General features: G+C 53.8%; 3 protein-coding genes across 8 annotated transcripts; 2 read left to right on the plus strand and 1 right to left on the minus strand.

Annotated features, from left to right (window-relative positions):
- Nucleotides 1-8944: 8944 nt before the first annotated feature.
- Nucleotides 8945-13989, plus strand: NR1I3 (nuclear receptor subfamily 1 group I member 3). The gene is made up of 9 exons (XM_047841388.1): nt 8945-9095; nt 9490-9629; nt 10053-10183; nt 11308-11477; nt 11690-11829; nt 12334-12479; nt 12576-12692; nt 12864-12969; nt 13860-13989. The coding sequence occupies exons 2-9, from the start codon at nt 9523-9525 to the stop codon at nt 13987-13989; spliced, it is 1047 nt and encodes a 348-aa protein (XP_047697344.1). The 5' UTR covers nt 8945-9095; nt 9490-9522.
- Nucleotides 12974-18000, minus strand: TOMM40L (translocase of outer mitochondrial membrane 40 like). Of its 5 annotated transcripts, none has more exons than XR_007148346.1 (11): nt 17867-18000; nt 17394-17644; nt 17036-17103; nt 16658-16750; nt 16275-16376; nt 16026-16131; nt 15715-15837; nt 15522-15598; nt 15208-15310; nt 13813-14848; nt 12974-13634 (listed from the first exon to the last, which is right to left on the minus strand). XR_007148346.1 is itself a non-coding variant. In XM_047841393.1 (11 exons), exons 2-10 carry the CDS (start codon nt 17506-17508, stop codon nt 14709-14711), a joined length of 927 nt encoding a protein of 308 aa, XP_047697349.1. In that variant the 5' UTR covers nt 17509-17644; nt 17867-18000; the 3' UTR covers nt 12979-13634; nt 14662-14708. The 5 variants fall into 5 exon arrangements, 4 of the variants coding, with proteins under 4 accessions (XP_047697347.1, XP_047697349.1, XP_047697346.1 ...); XM_047841393.1 differs by having other exon boundaries at nt 12979-13634; nt 14662-14848; XM_047841390.1 differs by having other exon boundaries at nt 12981-13634; nt 14743-14848; nt 17394-17544; nt 17867-17981.
- Nucleotides 18001-18197: 197 nt separating this feature from the next.
- On the plus strand, nt 18198-21976 carry APOA2 (apolipoprotein A2). 2 transcript variants are annotated; one of them, XM_047841014.1, is made up of 4 exons: nt 18198-18364; nt 20360-20435; nt 20669-20801; nt 21782-21976. In XM_047841014.1, exons 1-4 carry the CDS (start codon nt 18359-18361, stop codon nt 21897-21899), a joined length of 333 nt encoding a protein of 110 aa, XP_047696970.1. In that variant the 5' UTR covers nt 18198-18358; the 3' UTR covers nt 21900-21976. The 2 variants fall into 2 exon arrangements, with proteins under 2 accessions (XP_047696970.1, XP_047696971.1); XM_047841015.1 differs by lacking the exon at nt 18198-18364 and adding an exon at nt 20173-20188.
- Nucleotides 21977-22705: the final 729 nt, after the last annotated feature.

The raw sequence follows: 22705 nt of genomic DNA on the forward strand, positions 1-22705 counted from the left end.
ATTAAAAAAAAAAAAAAAAGGAGACACACTTAATATGACTTTGCCCCTATTGGTGCCATTGAAATAGGGTTCAACATGCAAGTCCCGTTAGCCTGTGTCTTCCTGCAATTTAGGTAGCTGCCCATGTGGTGGTTCCTGTTTGAGTACCAGAGTCCCCTAGCCAAGTGGGGTGTAGGGAGCAGATGTGAAAGATGAAGCCCACGGTCCAATCTGCATAGACGGTTTTTCAAGAAGATGGAATTTTACTCAATAATTATGTCGTCTAAGTTCCAGAGGGAAAATACGGTTTGAGCAGGATGGAGGGAAGTCAAACACAGAGGCGAGAGTCATGAACTCCCCAAGAACTTCCACTGATACTCCCTTTTATCTAACTATCTAGCTTTCATTTCTGCTTTAAGGAAATCCTCCAAATCCTCTTGCCTAGATACTTCTAGGCACTGTAAAGCCATTGAAGAAACTTTTAAGCGCATGTAAAGCCTCCATAGAGTTTCAGTGTGCCAAAACCAAACTCTCTCAGCTTCAGCTATGACACCCTTTTGATATGACACCCTTTTGACACCCTCATGGCCTGTAACAACTGAGTCATTATAGCTGGGCTACTCTCAGCCGAGAACCACTGATCTCTTTTCAACAACCAGATTCAGAGAAGACCTCAATACCCTTTCTCTAGCTGGATCCTCGGTGCTTTCACATTTTCACTTTTTTTTTTATTGCTTGGTAATGAAAAAAATTTTAATTCCATTATAGTTAACATACAGGGTTATATTAGGTTCGGGTGTACAATTCAACAATTCTATCCATGACCAAAGTGCTTTTACACCCTCTCTGCTAGGTCAGAAACAGAGAAGAAGGGGGAAAGACCACGTCTTTTCCCCCATCCACGGGAGATCCTCTGACTCTCAGTTACCAATGGGAATCTGGTTGCCTAAGTTACCCAGTTTCTAACCAGGCTGGCTCCTACTCACTCTGTGCAACCTGCTCCTCTGGCTACTCCCACCTTTCTAATGAATGGTTAATTAGTATTGAAAAGATTGCCTGTAACGAAGCACACCTCTCCCAAGTTCTTAAACAGCTCTGCAAAGATTACAAAGAGAATTTAAGGTCCTAGGTCAGAGATCATCAGCATGCTTTTTCTGTACAACCGGAGAGTAAATATTGTAAGCCTTGCAGGCATCGTGGTCTCTGTTAAAATGATTCAAGTCTCCCGCCACCGCCTGAAAGCAGTCATAAACAATAAGGGTGGCTCTATGCTAATAAAACTTTATTTGTGGACACTGGAGTGTGAATTTCACGTAATTTTCACGTGTCGTGAAATATTCTTTTTCTTCTTTTTAAGTTTAAATATAAAAACCATTCTCAACTCATAGGCTCTGCAAAAAAAAAGGCAGGAGGCCAGATCTGGCTTACTTAGATGATTACATGCCCAACAGTGTGTACAACAGTAAGTTGCATCATAGTAAATAGTAATAGATCAAAGAAGATAGACATGGTCCAGGACCAAAAGACCAAAACCTTCCTGCAGAAAATGGGATTTGGGTTGGGCCTCAAGGGAAGGATAATATTTAGGCAAATAGTGGAAGGAAATGGAAAGAAGGAAAAAAAAGAAAAGATGTATCTATCTGGCCTCTGGGTGTTAACAAGAGAAAAATAATGAAATAAGACTGTGGTTGATGAGGGGCACCTGGGTGACTCAGTGAAGCACGAAACTCTTGATTTCAGCTCAGGCCATGATCTCGCAGTTTGTGAGACTGAGCCGCCCATCAGGCTCTGCGCTGACAGTGAGGAGACTGCTTGGGATTCTCTCTCTCTCTCTCTCTCTCTCTCTCTCTCTCAAAATAAATAAATAAACATAAACATTTTTGAAAACTCCTCAGTGGCATGTTTGTTTGTCTGTTTTTTAAAAAAAAAGACTGGTTGGTGAATAGGGAAGCTACAGGAGACGTGTAGGGCCTTGAATATCAGAATAAGGAACTTAAACCTGACCTTTGTACAAACAGCATTTTTAGATTATTCTTCCAGAGGGAACAGGGCTGATCTGGCAAGAGAAGGGTGAGGAGCAGGGAGAGCAAGATGGGGATTTTGCAGTTGGACAAAGTATAAGAGTCTGGGTGAGTGTAGGGAAAGCGACAGAAGAGAAGGGAAGTGTTTGAACCGGAACCTGGGGGACCAAACAGAATACAGCAGACTGAGACTGGAGGTTTGGCTCAAACCTGAACACCTGAGTGAGGTCAGCCACATGTCAGCTGCGAACATGGCAGGTAGGAACGGCTCAGAAGCCAGAAGGGAGTCAGGAATCAGACTAGAAGCCTAATGAGTTTCCCGTCGGAGAACCAGGATAGCAAAGGATGATTAGCTGTAAAAGACGGTGACTAAAAGGGAAACAGGAATGTGTCCAGGTGACATCATGGAACCTGTACTGCTAGAAAATGCCTAGTATAAGGTGGGTGCCCATTAAATACCTGCTAAGTGAATGCAGTCACCAATAATAACATGTGGAAAGAGTGTGAGTTTGGAATCAGACCGTAATGCATACCCTATTTCTTCATCCCATAAGCATTTATTATATGGGCCTGGCGCATACAAACCCTCAGGGTCTGAAAAACGAAAGAAAGAGGCCGCTGTTGGCCTCACAGCGACTCACAGTTGATTGACAGAATCTGAAAGAAACAATTGCTCAGCAATGTGTAAGTGGTGTGACAGATAAGTGTGTGCAGAGGTGTAGCTCTGACCCGCAGTCTCCCAAAGGCAATCTTCTGTGCTCGGGGGCCTGAAGGGCCACGCGGATCGGGAGGATCAGGGAAGTGGGGGTGGGGGGGGGGGGACGCTGATGCTTTGGAAGCTGAGGTGTGTATGGCAACTCCAACCAAACAGAATAACAAGGGCTCGTGTTCAGGGGCGAGTGAGCCCAGCTTGTTCAGGGATCTCTAAGTGTTCAAGGACCTCTAGAGCCAGAACGTGATGTGTTAGATCAGGAGAGGGAAGTGGGGTTGGAATAGATGAGACCAGAGTGACAAACAGGGGCCAGATCGCAAAGGACTGTGTGTGACATGCTAAAGAGATTGGCTTTTATCCTGAAGGTGATGGGAAGCAAATGGAGAATTTTAAGCAGGAAAGAGACATGATCCAATTTGCATTTTAGAAATAGCAACAGCACAGAGGATGGGCCAGAAGGAGATGGCACTGGGTGTAGGAGAATAATTTAGCAGGCTACCGCAGTGATAAGTAGAAAGTGATGAGGGTCTGAGCTCAGCTTCGAGGTAGTGGGCATGGCAGGTCAAGAGACAGGAATGACCGGCACGGCATGTGATCATTTTCAGGGAGGGAGGGAGAGAAAGGAGGCTGGGTGACTCCCCAGCTTCTGGCTTGGCATCTGGGAGCAGGTGGCAATGGAGAGGAAGGAAAGAGGGAGGGGAAGAGGACGATTATGGGTCAACGTCCTTCCATGTTCACAACAGGCCTGGCGAGTGGGCGTTATTAACCCCCCTTTCCAGATAAGAAGACTGAAGTTCAAAGAGTTTAGCCCAGTAGGTCACAGCCAGCAGAACTCTTTTTTTTTTTTTAATTGATTCAAGTAATCTCTACACCCCACATGGGACTCAAACTCACAACCCGGAGATCAAGAGTCACATGCTCTTTCAACTGAGACAGCCAGGTGCCCCAAGGCTGGGAGCACGTCTTTTTTTTTTTTTTTATTGATTCAAGTAATCTCTACACCCCACATGGGACTCAAATTCACAACCCAGAGATCAAGAGTCACATGCTCTTTCAACTGAGACGGCCAGGTGCCTCAAGGCTGGGAGCGACTTCTGTTCATAGAAGACCAAGCTCAGAGATGTGTGTCCCCAAGGCAACTGTCAAAAGAACAGGGCTCAGGGTGGTCCCTGGGCCCCAGGAGAAGGGGCAGCCCTGGGCCCGAGCATCCTTCCACCAGCCTGAACTCCTCCCTAAGCATCTAATACCCATCCAGGAGGAGGAAGTCAGCCTCCCTTCCCTTGTCTGGGATTGGCCCAGCCTGATGAATTCAGACTCTCATGGAGCTGGGTCTCAGTGATGTCAAATGATCACAAAAGTAACTCAGCACGAGCCTAGTCAGAATTTGCACCTAAGTCTTATGATGCCCAAACTCACGCTCTTGTCACTTTCTCTTGCTGGGATAGCCACCAAGTTAGGGAACATAGAAGTTAGTGGGAGTCGGGGGCGCCTGGGTGGCGCAGTCGGTTAAGCGTCTGACTTCAGCCAGGTCACAATCTCGCGGTCCGTGAGTTCGAGCCCCTCGTCGGGCCCTGGGCTGGTGGCTCGGAGCCTGGAGCCTGCTTCCGATTCTGTGTCTCCCTCTCTCTCTGCCCCTCCCACGTTCATGCTCTGTCTCTCTCTGTCCCAAAAATAAATAAAAACGTGGAAAAAAAAATTTAGAAGTTAGTGGGAGTCGACAATGATTTTCTTTTTTTTTTCAGTATTATTAAGATACAATTGACAGATAACATTGTATAAATTTGAGGTGCACAACATCGTGATTTCTTCGTACACGTATGGTGAAATGATTCACCTGACAGCGTTCTAAATTCTTTTCCTTGTAATGAGAACTTTGAAGATCGACTCTCTGAGCCACCTTCAAATGTACCATATGGTTAATTATAGTCACTATGCTGTGAATTACATCCTTTGAATTTTTTTTATCTTATAACTAGGAGTTTGTACCTTTTGACCAACTTCGCCCAATTCCCACACCACCTCCCCCGCTCCACCTCTGGCAACCAAAAATCTGATCTCTGTTTCCATGAGTTTGTCTTAGATTCCACAGGTAAGTGAGATCCTATAGTTGTCTTCCTCTGACTTATTTCGCTTAGCATAATGCCGTCAAGTTCCCTCCATGTTGTTACAAATGGCAAGATTTCCTTCTTTTTATGGCTGAATAGTATTCCACTGTGTGTGTGTGTGTGTGTGTGTGTGTGTGTGTGTTCACATCATTTTCCATGTATCTAGTGATAGACACCTTTTTTGTCTTAGCTGTTGTAAGTAATGTTACAATGAGCAAGGGGGGGTGCAGTATCCCCTCAGGACAGTAGTTTTGTTTCCTTTGGCTATATACCCAGAAATAGAATTGCTGACTCATATGCTAGTTCTATTTTTAATCTTTTGAGGAGCCTCCATACTATTTTCCATAGTGGCTGTGAATTTACATTCCCACACACAAGGGTTCCCTTTTCTTCACATTCCCTCCCCCATTTGTTGTCTCTTGTCTTTTCGATGTTGGCTCGGATGGGTGTGAGGTGATACCTCATTGTGGTTCTGATTTGCATTTCCCTGTTGATCCGTGATGCTGAGCACCTTTTCATGTACCTGTTGGCCATTTAAATATCTTCTTTGATCTTTGAGAAAATGTCTATCTCGGTCCTTTGTTCATTTTTCATTGGATTATTTGAGGGTTTTTTCTATTGAGTTGCTTATATAGTTTGGATATTAACCCCTTACGGGATGTGTTCTTTGCAAACATTTTCTCCCATTGTGTAGGTCGCCTTTTCATTTTACTGATGGTTCCCTTTGCTGTGCAGAAGCTTTTTAGCTTGACATAGTCCTACTTATTTATTTTTTTGTTTTGTTGCCTGTGCCTTGGGTATCGTAGAGCTCCATTGTAAGACCTATTGAATTTGAGATGCCCATGTGACACCCAAATAAAGACATCTAATAAACTGGTGGGTCTACTGATCCTCCTGTAAGTTAAACTCTCTGAGGCTTAGTTTTCTCTTCCCTAAAATGGTGATATTATCTGGTAGAGTTAACGCTCACTGAGAATAAATTAATGGAGCGATGGATGCCTAGCCTATTATATCATTTTTATCACACAACTTAGAGCTCGACTCTTTCCTGTAAGATGTAGGAGTTCAATTTGTTCGTGCACGCTCCATAATTAGACAATACATTCCTCAGTAATAGGGACCTTCTCTTTTGTCCGTCCCAATAAAGTGTCACCACAGAGTGGGCACTTAATAGCTTCCAGCTGTAGAAGTGGATAGAGGCCCAGGACGCAGGACCCCGTCCTCCTCCAGCCATCTCTTTCCCAGTGGGTGGAATCAGCATCCATTTCATCACTGGTGCTAGAAACCTGAAGTTCTGTTGAACTCCCCCTCCTCTTTCTCCGGGCAGACAGTCTAGCGCACCAAGTTCCAATGATTGCACCTCTGGGAATTTCTCAAAACGCTCTCTTCCTCTACGTCCTCCCACTGTCCTAGTTCAGGCGTAATCTTCTCCCAGTTACGGGACAATAGCTTTCTTACTGGTCTCTTCGCCTCAGGTCCAGCCCCATCAAATCCATCTTCCAAACAGCCAGCAAAGAAAGATATTTACAATAAGCTAGATCTATCCAGAATAGATAGCCTAATGTCACTTCTCGGCTTCCCCTTTAAAAGCTTTCTGGGGGCGCCTGGGTGGCGCAGTCGGTTAAGTGTCCGACTTCAGCCAGGTCACGATCTCGCGGTCCCGGAGTTCGAGCCCCGCGTCGGGCTCTGGGCTGATGGCTCAGAGCCTGGAGCCTGTTTCCGATTCTGTGTCTCCCTCTCTCTCTGCCCCTCCCCTGTTCATGCTCTGTCTCTCTCTGTCCCAAAAATAAATAAACGTTCAAAAAAAATTTTTTTTATTTTTTTTTTTTATTTATTTTTTTTTTTTAACATTTATTTATTTTTGAGACAGAGAGAGACACAGCATGAACGGGGGAGGGGCAGAGAGAGAGGGAGACACAGAATTGGAAACAGGCTCTAGGCTCTGAACCATGAGCCATCAGCCCAGAGCCCGACACGGGGCTCGAACTCACGGACCGCGAGATCGTGACCTGGCTGAAGTCGGACGCTTAACCGACTGCGCCACCCAGGCGCCCCAAAAAAAATTTTTTTTAAATAAAAAATAAAATAAAAGCTTTCTGATGGACTCGGGGCACCTGGGTGGCTCAGTCGGTTGAGCATCTGACACTTGATTATTGGTTGAGCTCAGGTCATGAGCTCAGGGTTGTGGGATCGAGCCCCATGTCGGGGCTCAGCGCAGAGCCTGCTTAAGATTCTCTCTCTCCCTCTCTCTCTCTCAAATAATAAACAAACAAACAAACAAATTCAAGCTGTCTGGCGGACTCAAGCTGCTTAGTCTGGAGACAGGAGGTCCCCTGCAAACTGGCCCTGCCTGTATCTCAGCCTCCCAGCCCACCTCTCCAGAATTCTCTCCTCCCACCTCCAATCTGAAGGGCTAGGCTCCTGCAAGAGGGAGATATTTGAGGTTCAGCCACACCCACTTTTGTGTCTGGCTTCGTGAACTTCCGCAGGTTGCGCCCTCTGCCTGAGCTGCATTTTGCTGTCACCTGACTCCTCGGTCCCCTTTCCAAATCGGCTCAGTTGTCACGCCTCCAGGAAACCTTTCCTGCCTCCTCTTCAGCACCTTTTTGCCACAGCGGACTTAGGTGCCCCTCACCTGTGGTCCCATATGCTCTGTGCACAGCGCCGTCCTTGCTCTGACTACGCTTCGCTTTATCTGTGCGAGGGTCTGTCTGCCTCACTAGCACATGTAAATTCCATGAGGACAGAACATCTCAGTCATCATAGATCTTGGGAGTATGTGTATATACATATACATTTATTCATATATATATTCACACACACACACTGTTCACACTTGTGAAAATATTCTTTTTTTAAGTTTTTTTTAATGTTTATTTTTGAGAAAGAGAGAGAGACAGAGAGCAAGCAGGGGAGGGGCAGAGAGAGAGGGAGACACAGAATCCGAAGCAGGCTCCAGGCTCCGAGCTGTCAGCACGGAGCCCAACGCGGGGCTCGAACTCACAAACTGTGAGATGGTGACCGGAGCCGAAGTCAGATGCCTAACCGACTGAGCCACCCAGGTGCCCCGAAAACATTCTTCAATGTTGACGGAGCACCAGACAACTCCAGTGAAGGCTCCAACTTGTGATTCTTTTTTATTTATTTTTTACACAGCAGTTTACTAAAGCAAAAAATATATTCAAGGTGGGAGAGTGGGCAGGTTCCCAGAGGTGGAACTGGCCCCTACTTTTGATTCTTAAACTTATTAATTCGAAGTCCTTCATCTGGAGGCGCCTGGGTGGCTCGGTCGGTTAAACATCCAACTCTCGAGATCAGCTTAGGTCCTGATCTCACCCTCATGAGACTGAGCCCTACATTGGGCTCCGTGCTGAGCGTGGAGCCTGCTGGGGATTCTCTCTCCCTCCCCCTGCCCCTCCCCCTGCTCACATGCTCTCTCCCAGACAGGACTGAAAACATAATTCGGAGGACCCACTAAAAAACAGAAATGCAAATCCCCTTGTTCAAAAATCATTAAGAATCTCAAGATGAGACCATTAAGATCTCAAGCAATGGCAGAGTGTTAAACCAAACCCAAGGCTCCTCTGAGCCCAGGGTCTTGTGTGACTGCACAGGTCGCATGCCCATGAAGCCAGCTCTGGTGCAAGGGTCCTCAAATCAACCCTAACTACTACCTCTAATGTGTTAGGGGCCACTCTGATTTGATTCTCAGCCCTCCCTAGTTAGGAAGCGTGGACCTCGTTAGCTCTTTGCATACACTTCATTAGACCCTGATCTCTTTTTAAGAACTTTCATTTTGGGAGCCTTGTGCCACCGTTACGCCCACTCTTTTCCCATCGTCATACTGCCCGTGAAAAAGCGTGCTCTGTCTCTCCCTCTCCCTTCCCAGTTTGTCCAAGATCCACGTTCAGGGGCGGCTTACAGATCTAGCCTGAAGCTAGCTAGTAAGGAAGATCTCCTCGGGTCTGATGAGAAGCAGCTTCCAGCAAGTCGTGAGTGTCCCCACCCCCACCAGCGTCCCGCCCCATGTGCCAGCTATCTGCACCCTGGGCATGCTGGGAAAACCTCCCACCCAGGCCTTTGCCCTGGGTCCAGAGTCTGCGCCCTATCTAGGTTGTCGCTGGGACCCACTGGAGGCCACCCACAACAGAAGTGCCTTGTTTTCCAGGCGTGGAGGGCCATACTCCCTAACTCCAAACACTGGCAGCGTGGGAGTTTGGGGAGAGGTGTCCCACACCAGATGCTGAGCCCTGCGGGTGACTGGCCCAAGAGTAGCAGGTAGGACATCTTTGAGGGGGGGCAGAGTCTAAAAGCAATAAAGTACAGGGGCGCCTGGCGGGGGGGCGGGGGGCTCAGTCGGCCGACTTCAGCTCAGGTCACGATCTCCCGGTTTGTGAGTTCGCGCCCCGCGTCGGGCTCTGTGCCGACAGCTCAGAGCCTGGAGCCCGCTTCGGATTCTGGGTCTCCGTCTCTCTCTGCCCCCTCCCCCACTTGTGCTCTGTCTTTCTCTGTCTCTCAAAAATACGTAAATGTAAAATAAATACATAAAAGCAATAAAGTATAGATAATGCAGAGGGTCAGATCCAGGGCGGGTTCGGGAAGGGGGTCTCTAAGAGGGGGCGAAGGGGGTCAAGGGCACCAGGAGCTGACCGCTGACCCTTCCCACATTCAGGGGCCCGTGACGGCCACTCCAACGTCTGAAGCCATGGCCAGTGGGGAAGACGAGCCGAGGAACTGTGCGGTGTGCGGGGACCGAGCCACAGGCTACCACTTCCATGCCCTGACTTGTGAGGGCTGCAAGGGTTTCTTCAGGTGAGAGCCCCCCTCCCCGTAGAAACAACCTCCCAAACCGCCCGCCGGGCGGCCTTTAAGCCCCGGCACGTGCGCGAGCTTGTCCAGCAACAACCCCCCTGCATCCCAGAGCCCGACTACCCCGTGGCCAGCATGTTCTATCTTGCCAACCTCAACACTGAGCCAACAGGCGAGACGATAACAGAGGGAAGGCCGAGGGTTTGTGCTATGGACACAACCCCTTAGTCGAGAGTGCTGATCCCGGGCCCTACGGAGATGCTTGTGTTGTACCCTAACCCCCCGCCCCCCAGGGACCCTTGGGCACAGCTCAGATTAGCCTACGTCACCGCCGATCCTTTTAGACCGCGTCATCTCAGACCCTCACGTCGCCCCCCGTTCGCTGCCATCCCCGCCCGCCCTCCCAAACGTCTCTGTCTCCCACAGACGAACCGTCACCAGAAGCACTGGTCTCACCTGCCCCTTTGCCGGACGCTGTGAGGTCAACAAGACCCAGAGACGTCACTGCCCAGCCTGCAGGTTGCAGAAGTGCCTGGATGCTGGCATGAAAAAGGACAGTGAGTTGGCCCCTCCCAACACGAGCATCCATGGGCCGGGTCTCTCGGCCTTGCCCTTGGTCCCACAGCGCGTACGTCACACAAGAAGAGTAGAAACAAGTCCGACGATGCTACCGTTCCGCCCAAAACCCCAGCGGCTCCTCGTCCGCCTTACGGTCCGTGATCCCACGATCCTCTCCCTCCTACCCTTTCCGCCTGGCTCAGCCCATCACGGCCGCGCTCAAGCCACACAGTGCTTGAGTCAAACACACCCCTCGGGACCCGTGTGCTGGCATTTGCCGTCCCCTCCGCCAGGAATCTGCTTGCCCCAGATGTTCACGTGGCTTGACCTTTCTCTTGTATGTTTCACATACAGTGCCTGTCACTCAGTAGGTACTGGATATCCGTTAATCACTTGCTGTCATTCCTCCGCGCCAGGTCCCCAGGCTATGCTCCCCACAGATAGTCTCCCCGGGGCTCGCAGAAGTCGACGTACCCCGGGTTCGCTCAGCTACAAAGCTACACCATCTGTATTTAATCTCTTCTGTCTGACTCCCAAGGCCTCGCTTTTTCCATGACATCACACGACTTTTCCATACGGAGCAGTGGAAAGGAAACCGTGGAAGTTAAAAAAAAAAAAAAAAAAAAAAATTCAAGCTCCGTCACTTAAGCGTTTGTGACCTTGGACCTGTCACTGGGGTGCCAGCCCGCTCATGTCTCTGAAAAACACGGATAATAACACCCGCCCTGTCTACCCAGAGGGTTACTGCATCCAGGGAGATTTAACCTCAGAACCCTCGAAATGAGAGTGCTATATGGAAACATACGGTGACGTTTTAGGCATCCAGGGCCCTCCCTCGTCAGTGTTGGCTCAGAAGCCAAACATCTCCCTTCACGACGACCCTCTTACCCTCCACCCTTCCTTTCTCCGCCGCGATGCCCTCTTTTCTGCCGCAGGGCCTGGCAGGATGGAAAAGTGTCCAGGAATCCCCTGCGGCCCGGAGCCTCGAGGATTTCAGCCAAGCCCTCCCGCCCCACATCCTTCACCCTGCTGGGTACCAGAGGGGTCCCGGACGTGGGGCTGGCAGAGACAGGTGCTCTGGGCTGGTCTCAGTGGCTCTGTCATCTGTGTTCCCCGGACACAGTGATCCTGTCGGCAGAGGCCTTGGCGCTGCGGCGAGCAAAGCAGGCCCAGCGGCGCGCGCAGCGAGCACCCAGCCAGCTGAGCGACAAGCAGAAAGAGCTGGTCCGGACTCTCCTGGGGGCCCACACCCGCCACGTGGGCACCATGTTTGACCAGTTTGTGCAGTTCAGGGTGAGCCTTGACAGGCTTCGGGCCGGAAGGTGACCACAAGGGTGCCCGAGGGGGGCTGACCCGAGGGAGGGGGCTGTGTTCCAGGCACCGATTCGGAGGACGAGACTTCTCCAGAACCCCCGGTGTAGACAGACGCCTCAGCCCAGCGCCCTTCCAAGCCAGGGCCGGAGCGGCCGAAAGAGAGCCTCTCACTGAGGCTCTGATCTCTGCAGCCTCCCGCTCATCTGTTCGTCCGCCACCAGCATTTGCCCGTCTCGGTCCCCGTACCGCCTCTGCTGACGCACTTCGCAGAGATCAACACCTTCATGGTGCAGCAAATCATCAAGTTCACCAAGGATCTGCCCCTCTTCCGGTACGTGACCTCCCCTTTACCCTTCAGGAAGAAAACACTCCAGGAAGTCATAATCCCCAGACGCACACCAAAGGAAAAAAAAAAAAAAAGTCATCGACCCCCCTCACCCACCCTGCATCCTGTCTGAGCACCAGGTCGTGAATCCCCAGCTTTGTTTTTAAGTATCTCCCTCAGGGGGCAGCTGGGTGGTGCAGTCGGTTAAGCGTCCGACTTCAGCCAGGTCACGATCTCACGGTCCGTGAGTTCGAGCCCCGCGTCAGGCTCTGGGCTGATGGCTCGGAGCCTGGAGCCTGGAGCCTGGAGCCTGTTTCCGATTCTGTGTCTCCCTCTCTCTCTGCCCCTCCCCCGTTCATGCTCTGTCTCTCTCTGTCCCAAAAATAAAATAAACGTTGAAAAAAAAAATTTAAGTATCTCCCTCAGAACCGGGGGGGGGGGGGGGGGCTCCTCTCCCTGTCTGAAGTTCAGGGTGGAGCCTGAGGTGCTCTCGTCCCCTGCTCCCCACAGGTCCCTGCCCATGGAGGACCAGATCTCCCTTCTCAAGGGAGCGGCTGTAGAGATGTGCCATATCGCCCTCAACACCACCTTCTGCCTCCAAACACAAAACTTCCTCTGTGGGCCACTCCACTACGCGATAGAGGACGGAGCCCACGGTGAGACGGCGCTAGAACCGCAGAGGGCACGTGCCCTTCGAGGTGTGGTGTGCGGCCAGGTGACCCGACGGGTCCTAAGCCTGGCGTCTCCCACAGTGGGCTTCCAGGAACAGTTTTTAGAGCTGCTCTTCCGCTTCCACGGGACCCTGAGACGACTCCAGCTCCAGGAGCCCGAGTATGTGCTCATGGCCGCCATGGCCCTCTTCTCTCCCGGTGAGCGTCCCCAAAGCCCAGAGGGCCGCCTCCGCCTCTGCCCCCGCTCCCAGCCCCGTGAACCCACCCACGACCGGGGCTCTGTCTTCAAACCCAGCCTGGGCCCGTTCCGCATGGCAGGCCCGCGCCCGACCCCACCCGTCCTTCCCCGCCACCCCCACCTCCTTCCAGACAGGCCTGGGGTTACCCGGAGGGAACAGATTGATCGTCTGCAAGAGGTGACGGCACTGACCCTGCAGAGCTACATCGAAGGCCAGCAGCCAAGGCCTGGGAGTCGGTACGGGGGGCGCCGGGGGGGGGGGGGGGGGGCTGGAGGCTACGCCAGGGCACGAAGGCCAGGGAAACGCTGAGCTCAGGGGGAATGCTTTTACTGTCCCTTCCTCTGGGAAACCGGGTCCCTCGGGGCTCGAGTCCTTCCCTCGTGCCTCGTGTAGTTCTGGCATCCAAAGTGCTCCTACGGGCGTTTCACCTGATTTTTTCCAGATTTTTTTTTTTTTATTCGGTAGAGATGCAAAGTAGGAGCTGGCAGGCTCTGTATAACAGCATTCCTGAGATTGATGACATCCACTGTCTCACCCGTCCACTCTCCAGGCTCAAGCAGCCGGCCAAGTCTCTCGTTCGCTCTCTTTCCTTGGCCCTTCCCCTTCGCTCCGTTGGGCCCATTAATGTTTCATTCATTCCCCCGTGAAGTCAGGGTCGTTCAGTTTCATGGCCCAGGCCGGTCCCCTGGCCCAAAAGTCCGTGATCTACTCAGGCTCTGAGGGACACTCCCCTTGTTCTCGGCTGTTCCTCAATGAGCCGGTTTGGCCAGGAGAGGGATGCTTTACACCACAGGACGCACCCACCTTCTAGAACCTGCTCTAGAAGACCCGATCCACAGACTCCACACAGGTGACGTCCTGGCCACATCTGGGGCTTTCTTCACACTTGGCCCTCAGACCTCTGGGTTCAAGAAATACGGCATGGTGAGAGAGGAAAGTGTCAGAGGACCCCCTCGGGGACCTTTTGGAATTCTGGATAACTTTGTCCTACTAGAGCGTGATTTTCTCTAGGGGTCAGACCTAGCTTCGCCGAGGGACAGTTCAGGGGCTCAGGACGTCAGGGCAAGACTCTCAGCTACCTTATTTTCCTCCTCTTTCCCTGGTGACCCCACCGCTTCCTCCAAAGGTTTCTGTATGCGAAGCTGCTGGGCCTGTTGGCCGAGCTCCGGAGCATTAACAACGCCTTTGGCTACCAAATTCGGCACATCCGGGGGCTGGCCGCCATGATGCCACTGCTCCAGGAGATCTGCAGCTGAGGCCCCAGCCCATGTGGACACACGGGACTGGGGAAGGGGGAAATACTGGGGCCAGAGGTTGGGACCGGTAGAAAGGGAGCCCAGTGGTGGCAATGAAAGACCAAAGCGGTAACTGCCTCTTCATGCAGTCTTGGGGGCCGTGGGGGACGACCACGGGGACAGAGTTGTTCTCCGGAAGCACAGAAAATGAGGAAGGAGGGAGCCTCGGGGCGAAGAGGTAAAGAAGCGCCTTCCGGGAAGTGAGGGGGGGCCCACTTTCCCAGGGCAAAGATTTAGCCCTTCAGCCCTCGGGAGACTCCGGGATGGAAAACAGGACGGGGAGCTGATCCCATGCAGACTTTTCTGCTCTGAAGAGGAAGACGCTGGGAGCTTTAATCGACAGGGAGATGGGGGGGGGGGGTAGTGAGGGGAGAGAAGTCAGCCAGACAGACCCCCTAATCCTTCTCCCTCGGTCCAGAGCCACAAGAGCACGGGAAGAGGACGCCGGGGGGGGGGGGGGGGGGGGGCTGGTGGCAGAGGTCGGAGCCTCACGCCAGCCCCTCGGCAGCCGCCCCTGCGGCAGCCCCAGTTCTGAGGAGGGCACGGCCCTGTCCCCCACTCTGTTCCTGGGACCTAGAGGTCACCCGGCAGGGTGGGCTCTGGAGAGGGGCCTAGTCTCTGGCCCTCGGGCACCTGACTCGGAGGCTCCAGCTTCAGCGGGTGCCGGCTCTGGGACAACCTCAGCCCACAGTGATGCTGAACCCACAATGGAACCTGTTGCGCCAGTGGTTGAGGAAGGCTCCGAGGGCTAGGGTGACAGGCAAGGGGGGCATCTTCTTCTCCAGCACGGCACCCACACACCAGTTACTGTCCACCAAGCCTGTGGGGGAACGGAATGTAGACCGGGTTAGGTATTTATTTTTTTAATTTTTCTTAATGTTTATTTATCTGGTGGGGGGGGTGGGGCGAGAGAGAGAGGGAGACACAGAATCCGAAGCGGGCTCTAGGCCCTGAGCTGACAGCCCAGAGCCCGACGCGGGGCTCGAACTCTAGAACCCCGAGATCATGACCTGAGCTGAAGTCGGACGCCTGACCGACCGAGCCCCTCCCACCCCCAAGTGCCCCTGGACCGGGTTACTTAACAGGCTTGCAGAAAGGGGTCAGAAGTAAGGCGGACCTTCCCTCCCTCGGGCCCCCCCAGCCCTCGGCACCTGCGAATGCCGTCCGAATGACCCTCACCTCTAAACACCATGTTGGCCTGGGGCAGAGTCAGGTGGTAACCAAAGGAGAAGGTTGTGTCTTGTAGCCTCGTGTTTGCCTCAAACTCCACCCCGACCTGAACCTGAGAAGCAGGGCAAGGGTGGGAGAAGGGTCTGTCTCAGTGAGGCCTCGAGGAGCCCTGACGGGGGACCCGCGGGATGAAGGCAGGCGGGGGGCAACGTCTGTGCCGTGTGGGTAGGAAGAACAGTAGGCCAGCAGGGCCCGTGGCCGTCTGGAGGGGTCAGAGTTCACGACCGACTTGCGGGGGCGGAAGATGGCGTCGGTAATCTCACCTGTTCGTTGGCCCTGTGGTAATAACTTGCATGGGCCCCACCTGATCCCACATTCAACGTGGCCACCCAGTGCAGGGCTGTGGAAACCAAAGGGGAGGGGACGAGGGGCGTTACTGTAGCAGGACACGGGCCAGGAGCCCTCGCCAAGGCCGGCATTTCCCCTCCCTGTCGCTGCTCCCCCCTCACCCCATACCCGAGTACTTCCCAGCCAGGGTCAAGATGGCCCCCTCTTCGCCTGGCCGCCGGTGATAAACTAACTCTCCTCCCAGCACCAGCCGATGGGTGAGGCTCTGCAGGAAGTGAGCGACCATGATCACTGCGGGGTAGTGGAGACACACGGCATCGGTCACAGGGACAACGTCCGGGCCTGCTCCGCCGCCCCGGCCCACCCAAGAACTTTCCGGTAACCGATCTGCACAGACGACGACGACGACGACGACGAGGCCTAGCCAACGTTAGCAAGTGATCAGCCAAGATCAAAAGAACCCTGTGCCAATTCCTCACCCGACTCCCCAATCAGGTCAGGATTCCCCAGGGTCAGAGTAGCTGTGTAATCATCTCCTCGATACTCGCCATCGAACTGCCACGTCAGGAACTTGGCCTGCTGCGTCTGCAGCGGGGAGAAAAAGGAGTGAAGCCTTCCTCCTCCTTTGCGGTCACCGGGGCCTCCGCTCCTCTCGCTGGAGCCCCCAGAGCAGGACACCCGTGGAGGAGGACAGGCTTCAGCGGATAGAGGTCGGGACCATGGGTCACCTGGAAGACAGCCTTGGCTCGGAGCCGCTCTGCCAGGAGGAGCAGGACCTGGGCGTTGAGGCTGCCGCTGCTGTCCATATCCCCTACCACAGTGGGGAACACCTGTTGGAGAGGGTCCCCAGTAAGACCCAGCTGGTGGGGGCACCGCTCCGCCTCCATCCAACTCGCTAGGATTTCTTTAACAGTACCCAGCGCCCCCTGGTGGAGCCACAGAGATAGACTTCTTCTCGCGCCACCTTTCCCCACTCTCTCCCCTTCAGAGGAAACACAGAGAAGCAGGTGCCCTGTACGCTCTTCCCCGTAACACACACATTTCCTCCTCCTCTAGGCCCGAGTCCCGGCTGGGCTTTCAGGGCGATGACCCCGGCGTGAGGAGTCCTCACCTCTGTGGGGCTAAGTTGCCAGTCCCCCGCGTAGGCCGCGTGGAGGTGATAGCCTGGCAAGCCCAGAGCACTCATATGCACGGTGTGAGCCACCTGAGGAAAGAGAAGTCACTGGAGGAAAGCGTTCCTGCCGATTTCAACCCCCTCCCCCCCAGCTGCTCCCCAGCCAGATGGCCTTTTAAGAATCCCAAAGATTCCACATAGCCAACACCAGACAAAAAGCAACAAGTCCCACAGGCAAGGGAAGCAGGGAGAGCCCACATCCTCCCTCATTTGTCCCATAGAGCCTGCTTAAGGCTTGAGTACAAAGGCAAGGAGGAGGAGGATCCAGGGATAGGCGGGGAGGGATAGTGAGGAGGGCCAGAGAAGTGGGAGCACCTGGAAATGGCTGCTCAGAACCTTGTTGACAACGAGCTTCACTCCCTCCATCTGTGCTGGGAACACATCTGAAGGGGGTGGAGGGGAGGGGAAGGGGAGGAATAAGCACAGACAAGGCACCCCTACCCCCAGAGGTAAGTCTCCCCTTCCAATCCCATAGAAAGCACTTTGGAGGATCTGACCTCCTTTCGAGTCCTATCACGAAATGCTCCACTCCATTCAGGCACGGGATCCTCCCAGGGGCTGGATGCCCCGGCTGTGATCTCCCTTTCCTGCTCCCATCACTGGACACCCAGCATTCAGGACCCTCCCCTGCTCTGCCCCTTCAACTTGAGACACCCACATGCCAAGTTCTCACCTTTGCATAGCCGGTGCAGCTCATCGAAGCTCCCAGGGTTGGGCAGAGGTTCCTCTCGCCGGGGGCTCCGGCGGGGCAAAGCCCCCATCGGTGCCAGGCCCAGTGTGTTCCCCATTTCAGTCCAGAGGACAGGGGAGGGGCCGGGGTTAGCCTGAGAAAGGACGCTATTGCTCCCTCTACCCCCCACGGGCCCCACCCCCCATCATCCGACTCCCCAGTCCCAGAAACTTCCACATGGTCCGACGCTACACCTGGAACAGGAAGAGTGGGGAGAGGGCACCGGTGGGGAGACTGAACCCCAGACACCCCCACACTCCCGTCCCATCTTTGATCCTTCACCCCCACCTGTCACCCCCTCCCCTCCCCCATTCTCTAACCCTAGCTCCCACACAGACCTCACCCAGCTTCCCAGTCTTTCTGCTCTCCATTCCTAGGCCCCAAGGCGAGGCTTGCAATGAAGCAGTAGCTCTTACCGTCTCAGACTATCCTGCTGCCTCCTTTCCCCCGGCACACCCCGGTCATCTTGATGGGGGCAGCCATCTTGAGTGATGGCAGAACTGCGGCTTCACGCTGCATTCCCAGCGTGGTCATCCACGCCATCTTGGAATCGGGCAAAAAAAGACATCAAAGATCCGACCGACCCTCCCTTGATTGGGCCCCGCCCAATCGATAAAAAAAAAAAAAAAAAGCTGCCTCCCTCTCCCCGCGGCCAATGGGAGAGGAGGAAGCGAAGGAGTGGCAGACGCAGGTCCAGGGAGCTCCAACCCAGGCACTGCAGAGGCGGGCGGGACTTGATTGGTAGCTCCTTAGACTTACTCAAGTGGATGGCCTTAGATCGCCCGGCGTCTACAAGGTCGGGGGGAGAAAAGCTGTGAGCGTACAAGACACTAGAGGGAGCATCTTGGAACTTGGGCCACTTTCACCCTACGGCCTGGAGACCCGTTTTGTGAAGGGCGGAGGACGGAATGATTGTGAGGACTTCATTGGGACCCTGGTTCCTATGGCTCCTGGGTGCCCCCACCTCGAACCCCTAGGGACTCCTGACAACCCTCCCCAGTACAGCACAGTACACAGTGCACCTCCAGATGAGTACTGCTCGCGAGTACTGCTCTCCCTGGAACACGGCCCCACACCTGGAGGTCTACACCTCCTCAAGTTCACCTTCTAGTTCTCTTGGCGGAAGGGAAATGGGTGGGAATTGCGGTGGAAGGAGCAGGGGCTGCAGCCTTCGTACTAACGAAACCATTTCCTGAGTTAGGCGTCCGACTCGGGCTCAGGTCATGATCCCACGGTCGGTGAGTTGGAGCCCCCGCGTCGGGCTCTGTGCTGATGTCTCAGAGCCTGGAGCCTGCTTCCAATTCTGTGTCTCCCTCTCTCTCCGCCCCTCCCCCGCTCACGCTCTGTCTCTGTCTCTCTCTCAAAAGCAAATAAAACATTTTTAAAAATTAAAAAAAAAAACAACTATTCCCTAAAACAGCTGCCCCTTATGGGTTAATCCCCCCCCACCCCCCCTGTGGCCCAGGTGTTGTTGGCAGATAAAATCTGTTGGTCCCCAAATGAACTCCACTCCACAGCCAGGGACAGTCCATGGAGGGCTCTTCAAGTACTAGGCATTCCACAGAGAAATAATTGAAGATGAAGCAAGAATTTGGGGCCCCCGGTCACTTCCCCCACTAGCCCTCACCTCTCCGACCCCTTCTCTCCTCCCTCACAATCAGAGCTGGCACGGGGGCTGGGGCCTTGGTCAGAGGGATGGGTGGCCCCTGCTGACTCATTGGCTGACCACCACTTGAGAATGACCAGGGAACTTCGACCTTTATCCTTGGTAGAGGACTCTCGTTCACTTCCTTTCTTGCCAGGGCCCGCCGTTTGGGAAGGAGAAGGCAGAGGCTACTTTCTGAATTTGTTTTATTGGGGGTGGGGTGTCCTCATTTATCAGCACTCGGGAGGGTCATTCTGGGCTCTCGTGTTTTCTCCCTTCTTGTCACACATTAACTGAACACTGGAGAGATGCGATCATACCTGCCCTTTGGCCCGTCACAGGACTCTCCTAATCCTCGTTCCCCTCACCCCATCCCCTGATTTCTACTCCTTTCTCCTTTCTTCTGTTCCCAATTCCGCTCTGCCAAGTCACAGTGAAGGGGATGATTCTGGGGAGAGAAAATCTACCCACAATGGGACAAAGTTACCAACGGCTGCTGCGGGCTTCATATGTCAGGGCTTCCCAGGGGAGACTAGGAACCCTTCCTGCAGCATTCATTTTTTAAAAACATTTTTGTAATGTTGATTTTTGAGAGAGACAGAGCACGAGGGAGGGAGGGCCAGAGAGAGAGGGACGCGCAGAATCCTAAGCAGGCTCCAGGCTCCGAGCTGTCAGCACAGAGCCCGACTCGGGGGTGGGCGTCGGGACCACAAGCGGCGAGATCATGACCTGAGCCGGAGTCAGACGCCCAACCAACTGAGCCACCCAGGGCCCCCTCTGCAGTATTCAAATCCGAGGACTGCCAGCCCCAGACCCCAAAAGAGTGAATGTTGAATAAGCCTGGAGTGTATCCCCTTGGACTCCACTAAGGCCTGCCTCCCCATGCCCCGCCCCCCCCTCACCATGAGTCCCCCATGTGCTTGTCCTCTCCTCCCCCATTTCTCTGACTTGTTTACTCCAACATGGCCCCTGCCCCATCGGGTCCTTCCACAGTCCTTATCACCTGACAGGGGGCGTGGGGAAGCAGCCGTATATATAGCCCCTGTCTCCCCAGTCAGCAGGCACAGACAACGAGGACACACACACTGACCCGGTAGGGTAAGGGAGCAAGCGGTGTGGTCGGGATCCAAAGGCCAGGTTTTAATTGTGGGAAGGGAGGGAACCCGGTCGGAGTGGGTACTTAAGTAGCCATCTCCGGGGAGGGGCTGAAACTGAATGAAGCTCGTTCTGCTTCAGCCCCTCCCCTACCCCCACCTGTTTCCAGGCCACCTTCCCCACCGTCACCACCATGAAGCTGCTGGCAATGGCTGTGCTACTCCTCACCATCTGTAGCCTTGAAGGTGGGTGTGGTACAGAGAGGGGTCCCAAAGAAGGAGAAGGTGCTGGGGGTCGTAGCTACCCGTCTGGCTGCGCTCCTATGCCCCGCTCTAGCCACCAGAGAGCTCAGAAGATAGATCGTTCCCCCTCTAAAGCTCCCGGAGCTGGGTACCTGTTTGGGGAGGGGCCTGAGAGCTCCTTGATGGGTATCCAGCTAAGAAGGTATGTGCTCGTGCATGTGTTTCCGTGCGTGCAGGGGCTTTGGTGAGGAGACAGGCGGAGGAGCTGAGTCTACAGAGACTGGTCTCTCAGTACTTCCAGACGGTGACTGACTATGGCAAGGACCTGGTGGAGAAGGCCAAGGGCCCAGAGCTTCAGGCCCAGGCAAAGTAAGTTTCAGTGAAAAAGGTTCAGGGGACACCTGGCCGACTCAGGAGAGCATGCAAGAAGTCTTGATCCCTGGATTGTGAGTTCAGGCCCCACATTGGGTGTAGAGATTACTTAAAAATAAAATCTTTAGGGGCGCCTGGGTGGCGCAGTCGGTTAAGCGTCGGACTTCAGCCAGGTCACGATCTCACGGTCCGTGAGTTCCAGCCCCGCGTCGGGCTCTGGGCTGATGGCTCAGAGCCTGGAGCCTGTTTCCGATTCTGTGTCTCCCTCTCTCTCTGCCCCTCCCCCGTTCATGCTCTGTCTCTCTCTGTCCCAAAAATAAAAATAAATAAATAAATAAAATCTTTAAAAAAAAAGAAAGGAAGGAAGAAAGAAAGAAAGAAAGAAAGGCAAAGAAAAAAGGGGGGAGGGGGTGGTGGTGGTCAGGAACCAGGGAGCTATAGAGAGAAAGAAGGGAAGATCAAAGGTTGCACAGAAGACTGAGCTCAAGGGTGGGGGTTAGGGAGGATTAATTTTTTGTTTTGTTTACTGTTTATTTATTTTTGAGAGAGAGACAGAGTGCGAGCAGGGGAGGAGCAGAGAGGGAGACACGGAATCCGAAGCAGGCTCCAGGCTCTGACCTGTCAGCACAGAGTCCAACGTGGGGCTCAAACTCACGACCTGTGAAATCATGACCCGAGCCAAAGTCAGATGCTTAACCAACTGAGCCACCCAGGCGCCCCAGGGAGGAGGGGGTTTAAGTGGGACGGAAAGATTCCTTCACCACCGCATAGGTCCCGTGGACCTCTTGGACAGGCTTTGAATTTCAATTTCCAGGGTCTGTTCCTCTGCCCAGGGGAGGGCTTGTCTCTCCTCCTCCGAGTGTGGTGGTCATGACAGGATGGACCAGGCACTAAAGTCTGGGGAGCTGGGTCTCATCTCCCACCACCCACAAGGCCCCTGGTCTCTCACACTGACCTCTAATCCTCTGAATACACAGGGCTTACTTCGAGAAGACCCAGGAGCAGTTGACTCCCCTGGTCAAGAAGGCTGGAACTGACCTGATTAACTTCTTGAACAACTTCATGGACCTGAAAACACAGCCTGCCACCCAGTGAGGTGTCCAGACCACTGTCCTCCACCCCCTGCTGGGCCCTGGAACTCCCACTGGCCAGGCCTAGAGCCCTCTCCCAACCCGCCCCTTCTTTTCTACAATAAATATTGAAGGGGTCAGGTGCGAGCCTGGTGCTTTGGGAGACCGGGAATCGGTGAGGGGAGAACAGAGAGATGGGCTCCCACTGGGAGAGGGGTTCGGTGAGAGGAGAGGAGGGCTGAAGAGACAAAAGAGGGAGACAAAGGGCGGGGCGGGCGGGGGGGGGGGGCCACTCTGTCTGGGATTCTTCTGCCCCCAAGCCTGGGAACTGCTTTGCAGCAGACAGAAGAGCCTCTGCATCGCACAAGGGACGGTGAAAGGCAGGCAAGAGTCACAAACTGAGTCCCTAGACTCCTGGCGGTCACAGGAAAAGAGGGCACTTGCCCCCTACCCTGCCCCCGCCAGAACTTCCTCTTGACCATTCTATGAAGAGGAGACAGCTTCCCAAAAATGAACCCAACACCCTCCCTTCCCTTCTCAGCCAGGGGAATACTCCTGCAGAAAATGCCTGGATTCACTCCCCTGCCCCCCCCTCACCCCCCCAAAGTGCTCCAATCCTTCCGCTGAAAATCTCTCACCTAGACCCCCTGTCTGGGGAACAGCCCTTCCAAACCCCTCCCCCCACTATTACCCGGGTGCCGTTCACCGAACTGGCCAGGTAGCCAGAACTGAAACTAGCAGACGGGATAGCCAGCTAAGGTCTCCTGGATTAAATCCAAATGGGGTGGAAATCGGGCCGGGCCGACGGGGGACACTCACACACCAGAATGC

This window comes from Prionailurus viverrinus, chromosome F1, assembly GCF_022837055.1.
Source record: "Prionailurus viverrinus isolate Anna chromosome F1, UM_Priviv_1.0, whole genome shotgun sequence".
NCBI classification, from domain to species: domain Eukaryota; kingdom Metazoa; phylum Chordata; class Mammalia; order Carnivora; family Felidae; genus Prionailurus; species Prionailurus viverrinus.

Bases quoted from the DNA above. Each gene is read 5' to 3' on its own strand.
- NR1I3 (XM_047841388.1), top strand. From the start codon at position 9,523: ATGGCCAGTGGGGAAGACGAGCCGAGGAACTGTGCGGTGTGCGGGGAC. The intron at 10,184-11,307 runs GTGAGTTGGCCC...CCCCGGACACAG, and splicing joins TGCTGGCATGAAAAAGGACA to TGATCCTGTCGGCAGAGGCC. The intron at 11,478-11,689 runs GTGAGCCTTGAC...TGATCTCTGCAG, and splicing joins ACCAGTTTGTGCAGTTCAGG to CCTCCCGCTCATCTGTTCGT.
- TOMM40L (XM_047841390.1), bottom strand. From the start codon at position 17,508: ATGGGGAACACACTGGGCCTGGCACCGATGGGGGCTTTGCCCCGCCGG. The intron at 16,132-16,274 runs GTGACCCATGGT...TCCCCGCTGCAG, and splicing joins GAGCCAAGGCTGTCTTCCAG to ACGCAGCAGGCCAAGTTCCT. The intron at 13,635-14,742 runs GTTCCATTGTGG...TCTTGAACCCAG, and splicing joins CTCAACCACTGGCGCAACAG to AGGTCTGAGGGCCAAGTGTG.
- APOA2 (XM_047841014.1), top strand. The intron at 20,436-20,668 runs GTGGGTGTGGTA...CCGTGCGTGCAG, and splicing joins CACCATCTGTAGCCTTGAAG to GGGCTTTGGTGAGGAGACAG. The intron at 20,802-21,781 runs GTAAGTTTCAGT...CTGAATACACAG, and splicing joins GAGCTTCAGGCCCAGGCAAA to GGCTTACTTCGAGAAGACCC.